At 47.8% G+C, this 8,606-nt stretch overlaps 1 protein-coding gene across 1 annotated transcript; it reads right to left on the reverse strand.

The window, feature by feature from the left end:
- Positions 1-6,127: 6,127 nt before the first annotated feature.
- LOC124127203 lies at positions 6,128-6,925 on the reverse strand. Its single transcript, XM_046490652.2, has one exon. The coding sequence runs from the start codon at positions 6,923-6,925 to the stop codon at positions 6,128-6,130; it is 798 nt and encodes a 265-aa protein (XP_046346608.2).
- Between the last annotated feature and the right edge of the window lie 1,681 nt (positions 6,926-8,606).

Here is an 8,606-nt window from a genome sequence, read left to right on the forward strand (position 1 = left end):
AGAAACGTGGTTGTAGAGTGGAGCTCGCCCGCTGGGAACTCATCATTCTTTATTGGCACTTGTGTCTGTCACACGGTTCTTTAATTTCTCGTTTCAACTTCTCTGATTGTATTTGGAATGGTAAGGAGACTTATTGTTGATGATTGTTTTTAATTGTAAAAAAATCTCTTGTCATGTCAGTGATAAGAATTTGTATAGTATTTGTAAGTGCTCCTCACTTCGGTTGATAGTGTGTACATGTATAGAACGTTAATGTTCCTAATGAGTTTGCTGCATCTAGATATGCACTAATTCCACAGCGAGACGTGGTGAATGACGTGTGTCAGCATAGTTCCTCATATCAATTGTCACCCATCGCTGACACATCTCCACAGTGACAGCCTTCTGTGTCGGCACAACTTCCGCAATATAGGATTCCTATCTGACCCCAGCAAGGGCAGTGTTGGGGCTGGCTGCTGACGGCTGTGACGGAGTATCGTGCTGAGTGAACCCTATTTGCTAGATAAACCGATGTCAGTGCGTCAACCAGCAGAGCAAGTGCAGTCACAGGGAGCACAATGTCGGGTTAGTCACTATGGGTAGTCCTCATTCTGCTACAGACGAGCAAAATCGCCCTCTTCATAGACAGGAACCATTCGACATTTTCAGAGTGCTGTTTCCGTCCGCCTCTTTGACTCAGTCAAACGGCAGCAGTGCGACGACTAAGATCTTAGGATTTCAGGAAATGGGAAGAATTCTGCTCGGTTGAATGTACTTCAGACTATGGCGGTTCTATGAATTTCATACCGTAGACCGCGTTCCCCTCTGACGTGTCCGGAGTTTATTAGACAGCACATTTTAATTACCATACTTTACACGTGTTATTTATATCCACAGGCTAACAAGCACATCCTTACGTGTGTAGAGCAACCACCGACACATGTTTTCTCTTTTGATTACCGACATGCATAACAGCGAGTTGACGTCTCGAATGCAATACTAGGGCGCTTTATGTTCTGAGGTCGACAGCCACATGTTGGCAGCCGTGTGGCAGAATATGTGGGCCGACACAAGGACAAACACAAAGAGATGAGGACACTTGCATAATGAGGCGTCTAGATACAGTACATTATATTTGGTGGGGCTGCATTAATGTGGACCTTGCTTATAATTTATAGTTGTGATAGTATGGATCGATTTACAGGTATAAAGGCGAATAGACGCAGGCGGACACATAATAATTAGAGATAAATTCAGGCATAAAGGTAGACTGTCACACATTCCCTAAACCATATTATTTTCAGAGTTTCTAGATCTAGATTTTCATCTGAATCTCCCATCTCATTAGGGCTAATTTTAACATAATTTAAACATAGATATCTATTTCTATCAAAATAATAAATTTTCAGAGACTAAGTGCTAGTCTAACATGACGGCTAATGGGTGCAGACAGACACAGAAAACTTATAAAGACACAAAGGCACAAAGCGAAAAGATGCAGACAGACAAAAACTATTCATAGACACACACGGGCATAAAGCGAATAGATACAGACAGATACAAAATAATCATAGACACACACGGGCATAAAGCGAATAGATGCAGACAGGTACAAAATAATCAGACACACACGGGCATAAAGCGAATAGATGCAGACAGACACAAACTAATCAGACACAGGCATAAAGCGAATAGATGCAGACAGGTACAAAATAATCAGACACACGGGCACAAAGCGAATAGATGCAGACAGGTACAAAATAATCAGACACACACGGGCACAAAGCGAATAGATGCAGACAGGTACAAAATAATCAGACACACACGGGCACAAAGCGAATAGATGCAGACAGGTACAAAATAATCAGACACAGGCATAAAGCGAATAGATGCAGGCAGACACAAACTAATCAGACACAGGCATAAAGCGAATAGATGCAGGCAGACACAAACTAATCAGACACAGGCATAAAGCGAATAGATGCAGGCAGGTACAAAATAATCATAGACACACACAGGCACATGGCGAATAGATGCAGACAGAAACACAATAATCAGACACACAGGTACAAAGCAAATAGATGCAGACAGACACAAAATAATCATAGCCACATACAGGCACAAAGCGAATAGATGCAGAAAGAAACAAAATAATCAGACACACACAGGCACAAAGCGAATAGATGCAGACAGGTACAAAATAATCAGACACACACGGGCACAAAGCGAATAGATGCAGACAGGTACAAAATAATCAGACACACACGGGCACAAAGCGAATAGATGCAGACAGGTACAAAATAATCAGACACACGGGCACAAAGCGAATAGATGCAGACAGACACAAACTAATCAGACACAGGCATAAAGCGAATAGATGCAGACAGGTACAAAATAATCAGACACAGGCATAAAGCGAATAGATGAAGGCAGACACAAACTAATCAGACACAGGCATAAAACGAATAGATGCAGACAGGTACAAAATAATCAGACACACACGGGCACATGGCGAATAGATGCAGACAGACAGAAAATAATCATAGACACACAGGTACAATGCGAATAGATGCAGGCAGACACAAACTAATCAGACACAGGCATAAAGCGAATAGATGCAGGCAGACACAAACTAATCATAGACACACACAGGCACATTGCGAATAGATGCAGACAGAAACACAATAATCAGACACACAGGTACAAAGCAAATAGATGCAGACAGACACAAAATAATCATAGCCACATACAGGCACAAAGCGAATAGATGCAGAAAGAAACAAAATAATCAGACACACACAGGCACAAAGCGAATAGATGCAGACAGACAAAATAATCAGACACACAGGTACAAAGCGAATAGCAGACAGACACAAAATAATCATACACAGACACAGGCACAAAACGAATAGATGCAGACAGACACAAAATTATCAGACACACAGGTACAAAGCGAATAGATGCAGACAGACAGAAAATAATCATAGACACACAGGTACAATGCGAATAGATGCAGACAGACACAAACTAATCATATATACAAACAGGCACATTGCCCCACCCCTCAACACAGGCATGTAGCGCATCGCCCTGAATCTAAAAACTGCTGTCACTATAAATTAGGATTTTGACATTGCTGTCGTCAAGGATCAATGGCCCCCAACACAGGCCATATCAGGGTTCAATAGCGGGACTGATCTCCTGGACGGGGGATAATGTACGTGTAGTGGCCCTAAGGTAAATGGACCGATTTTGCGGCTGTGTGTCACCTGAGTCAGATTACTGTTATCTCGCGTCTCCCCACCTGCATGTGCACCTGCTAGTTCTCATACAAGAAGTGTGGTATCATATTCTGCAAGGAAACACGGGCTAATATTATGCTGTATACTGTGGTCCCCTGTGTGTTGTGAGAAACATATACTGTTGTCCCCTGTGTGTTGTCAAATACATACACTGTGGTCCCCAGTGTGTTGTTAAATACATACACTGTGGTCCCCTGTGTGTTGTCAGAAACATACACTGTGGTCCCCTGTGTGTTGTCAGATACATACACTGTAGTCCCCTGTGTGTTGTCAGATACATACACTGTGGTCCCCTGTGTGTTGTCAGATACATACACTGTGGTCCCCTGTGTGTTGTCAAACACATACACTGTTGCCGTCTGTGTGTTGTCAAATAGATATACTGTGGTCCTCTATGTGTTGTCAAATACATACACTGTGGTCCCCTGTGTGTTGTCAAACACATACACTGTTGTCGTCTGTGTGTTGTCAAACAGATATACTGTGGCCCTCTCTGTGTTATCAGATACATACACTGTGTTCCTCTGTGTGTTGTCAAATACATACACTGTGGTCGTCTGTGTGTTGTCAGATACATATACTGTGGTCCTCTGTGTGTGGTCAGGCGTGCGCATCCAAGATGGCGGCACTTCCGGTTCCGGGAGGGCGTGCGCCTCCAACATGGCGGCTGCGGCGGGAAGGCGGGGGGCGGGGAGGAGGCGGGAGGAGGAAGGAGGCGGGTTCTTTGTTTTGGTTTGGTGGGTAGTGGTGGAGGTGGAGGGTAGTCAAAGCAAGGATGAAAGCGATCTTTCGGGAGAGATGGGTGGCCCTGAAAGGGCCGTTTGGAGAAGATGAAAAAACAGGAACGGGAACCGGAAACGGGAAACATGAACGGGAACACGAACGGGAAACGGAAACGTCATCCTAGCTTTTTTAGGGCCGTGGCACTCAGCCACAGTAACAGCATGGTTGCCAACGACCAAAGTAGCTACAGTTGGCGAATGGCGTCTCCTGTGATGATGTCGGCTCTTTAGGCTCTTCAGGGTGTGGGTGCGGGTGTGTCATGATATGTTTCTTAACACCTCCTGTAGCCGGGGTGCTCTTGACGTGCAGCCTTGAGGATCCGCTGTCGGGGAGCTTTTTCCTCCTCCTCCTTCTCCGAGGGAGGGTGGCGGAGCGTTCTGACGAGCAGCCTTGAGGATCTTCTTTTCCTGAGGAGGGGATCGGAGTGCTCTAGTCCTCTGTCGCCGGGAAGGGTGCCTTTTCTTCTCAAGAGGAGGAGGAGGCAGCCGGAGCGCTCTGACGAGCAGCCTTGGGGGTAATGGCGTCGGGGAGCCTTTTCTCCTCTTCCTTTTCCATAGAATGTTGTAGCCGGGGTGAATCCAGTCCAGAATCCTCCTCCTTCTCCCAGGTGAACATGATGGTGTTGCTTGGACAGTCCAGTGAAAAGTGATGGCAAGAGAACGTCTGTCGTATTTAAAGGCACTGAAACCCTGCTTCCTGATTGGTGGAAAATCCGACCTCATTGGTGAAGAACCAGACCTTCTCATTGTTTGGTTTCTGTCCCACACGTCACCCCGTGTGGCACACCCATTGTGTTTCTTTTCCATAGGGTCAGGCTTGTATCATGGGAGAGAAAGCACAATGGTGTTTCGACCAATTCAGAGGGCCGTCCAGGGCGGGGACAGTCTCTGATTGGTCCAAAACCCTAGCGTCTCATTAGTTAGATTTCGATCCTGTTATTTTAGTCTCTCGGGGTGGTGTATGTCGATCCACTTTCGGTCCGTGGGTTCATGGCTTCATGGCTTCATGGATGGAAGTGAGCAGAGCATGGTATGCTCTCCGAACACGTCTGTCTTCAAGATAAATCACCAGCAGCCAACATAGCGTGAGGAACATCATTAGTCTCTGTACCCAAAGGGGAGCGTGTCTACAGGCAGGCCTGTGGTTGCGTCATAGACAATGTATCGCTTGTCGTAAATGGTGCGGTAGTCTTTTTTGGTGGGTTGGGTCACAAGATCGTTCCCATGCTGATGGTGGTAATCCACGCTGATTTTCTCCCCCTCCTTCCCAGGCCATTGTCCCTTAAGCAGTCCTTTCATAGTGTCAAAGTTGAGGTGTTGTTGGTTTCTATAATTCAAGGTGAACCCTCGCACTTTGCAGGTCGTGCACGTTCAATCGGGTCTTGGGTTCATTAACTCATAGCCATAGTTTTTGGGACCTCCTGACACAAACGTCTTGATGGTGTTTCCGTTCAGTTCGTCTGTAAAATCACCCAACGAATTGCCCAGCTCTGGATTCCATTCCCCGGGTCGATGAATGTATAAGACGCTGTACGTGTCGAAGTACAAGGCCCTGCGACCCAATGGGCTGAGGGTCTTGTACAGCTCGAGACGCCCTTGTGTGGTGACCCAAGCAGCCACAACGTCATTGGAATTAGGATGGGGTGTGAGGAATTCTTCCTTGCGGGTATAGGTCACCTTCATAATATGTTCGTTGATGAAGGTGATATCGTCTATGGTATTTTGTTCATCTCTCAACAGAGCAAAGTACTTGGCAGGATCACTCATATAGACAGACTGACCATAGTCTAAGCGCTGTCCGTACTTGCCCCAGAGCGAATTAAGACAGAGCTTGGCAATAGAGCGGCGTCCTGGGTTCTTCTTGTTGTGGTCCTTGTTCAGCCGGATGCCTTCTTTCCGATGGATCTCCTTGATGTAGGCATCGTGATTGGTACATCCCTCAGGGTATCCGATGGCTTCGAACTTCATCTTGAAAAAATGGTCGATATAAGGGGCAAAGAGTCCTCCTTCCTGGGTGTCGGGGTCATACTTCTCAAAGGTGTCGAAATGCCAAGCCTCGTAGATCTAAAGCACTTTGTAGCCATACTTCTTCACGGCTTCATGGAGTTCTGTGGTGGTGTACGTGCCCACCCAGGCCCTCTCTTCGCCCGTGTGCTCGCAGGACGTCTGTGACCGGGTTTCGGCACATGTGCGGCACAAAGGAGTGAGCAGTTTTCCACCCGATCTGTAGGGCAGGAGCGGATGGTAGAGGTGTGTCGGGAGTAGGACATGACAATGGATAAGACCTTTCAGATCAAACAACTTCTCCACAGGAGGTTGATGGTAGAGGGTCGGATGTCCCGTGGGAAACTCTCTGGTCTTGCAAATGTAGGGATAAAGTGAACAGATATCAATATACTTGATGGTTTCACCTTCTTGGGCCTCGTAGCATAATCGGGTGGCATTGGTTCGTCCTCCATGGAAGGCGTCGCGAGGGTTTAGCGGGGCAGGTAGGTTGGTACAGTGGGGTCCCTGCATGAAAGCGAGCAAAGCTGGGTCTGACAGTTGCTGGGCTTTAAAGTCGCATTCCCACAGGGTGACGATACGCTTCACATCAGGGTGTTGCTTCAAGAGGCCCAGGCGATAGTGGGTGTTGGTATAACGTGCTCCCATCACTGTGCACAGGACGGCATGAGGTTCTCCACGTTTGGTCTTGCAACAGGAGCAGCACCCATACCAGAAAGAGCCCATGAATTCATACATGGTGCCTGTCGCTGGATCATAGCCATTCACCCTGTAATGATGATTACCCTCTCCGGACATGAACATCTTTTCGACCCCATTCTTGGCGTGCTGGATGTGCAGATTGGGGTCGGTCTCCATGAGATAACATAACCAGTTCATACAGGCCTGGGAATATCTTCTCTCTGGTTAGTAGCCTTAAGGTGGGATAATGGCTATAGTTTTGGGTTTCAGAAAGAGTTTTCGGAAGATTTTTTGCGGAGAGCGAAGGGAGTGTCACCAGCTCTACAAAGGGATCCACGCCGCACTCCGTCATGAAGTCCTACCGGAAGGCATCCACATCTTGCAAGTCAAACAAGGCTCCTTTTTTAACTTTCTTCGTACGCCACTTGAGGAAGGCGATGCGTTCCGTGGGAGACATGCCATCGTGATCGTACATGACGGCTGGTGGATAGGAACCGCTGTAGGTCTGGTTGGCCTGTGTATTGAACAAGTGAGGAAAATTCAGTTCATTCAGTTCAAAGGTCTCTGGAAATGTTTTCAGCGGCCAGGGCAGGAAATTCAAACTAACCTTGAAACACAAGCGTCCCACGGTCGTCTGTAAAATCTGTAGCCCTCTCCAAATCTCGGCTGGGGGGTTTCACCAGATGCGGGAGCATGCCCTTCATGATCAAGTGCAGATCATACCCCCGCGCGTTATGAGCAATCGCATAAATTACGTCATCCTTCTCAGGCGGCTGGACGGGGGTGTTTTTCGCCTCCTTCGTCTCCTCCTCCTCAAACAGGGGTGAGCGCGTCCATCTCCATGGCATCCTCCCCCTCCTCCTTGGATGGTTGACGTCGCAGACGCTTTGTAGGGGGCTTGCTTGAGAGGGTTCTGTCATGTTTTCTTTTGCCTAGGTGTGCTGCTGCCCCCTTTTGTGCGTCCTCCTCTTGGTTCCTCTTCTTGGGTTTTTCAGACAGGGTCATCAACCATGCACACACATCGTCTAGTGTGGTGGGGCCTTGAAACACTTTCTCACGGCTGGGACCATAACCTATTCTCTCCATGGACAGTCTTTGCACAACTCCTTTGTCGCTTGACCGATGCACTGTCCACATCCTAAACGCACCACGCACAAATTCGGGATGTGCAGCCCCGTCTCTTGCGTACATTCAAAATTATAGTAGAGGAATTTGACGTTGTCTCGTCGGACTTGGTTTTAGCATCCCTCCTCCTCCGCATCATTGGCTTCATGGAGGGGAGTGACGTAGCATCGATGGTCTGGGGACACGGGTTCTCGACACACTAAGCATGGAAGTCGCTCATCTTGGATGTCTCCATGACGCGTACAAGCTGAAAACAGGTTGGGCACTTGTGAATCGATTGACAGGCGCTGGGTCCTCCCTCTGACGGTTGACTGGAGATGTCGGATGTAACAGCGTTGATTTCGGAACCATCCTTGACATGCCAAGCAAGACATCCCATGATCTTCCTGGGGTCCGCAAGGGGTGGGGTGGAGTGGAGGCAGCGGTGGCAGCGATGGCAACGATATTGCTTGCAGCAGGGGTGTTTTTCGTGATGATCATAACCGTGGTCGCAGAATTCGCAGTAATGGTAAGACCCATCAAAGGCTGCCATGGAAGTGATCACATCGAAGTGGTCACGATGATGGTATAAATGCAGCACGGTGGCGTCGGGTGGTGCCTCATCACACTTGTACAACAGTCTGTTGAACACATCTTGACTGTAGACTTTCAGTTGATAGTTCATTTGGGCCAGGGCACGTCCCACGCGTTCTAGGTCGTCCAGGCCCTGACAGCGACCTTCAGAAATGCAAAA

The sequence above is a fragment of the Haliotis rufescens genome, unplaced genomic scaffold, assembly GCF_023055435.1.
Source record: "Haliotis rufescens isolate VD_foot unplaced genomic scaffold, xgHalRufe1.0.p SCAF_2, whole genome shotgun sequence".
Lineage (NCBI taxonomy): Eukaryota > Metazoa > Mollusca > Gastropoda > Lepetellida > Haliotidae > Haliotis > Haliotis rufescens.

Coding starts and splice junctions, on each gene's coding strand:
- LOC124127203 (XM_046490652.2), bottom strand. CDS start 6,925: ATGGAGACCGACCCCAATCTGCACATCCAGCACGCCAAGAATGGGGTC.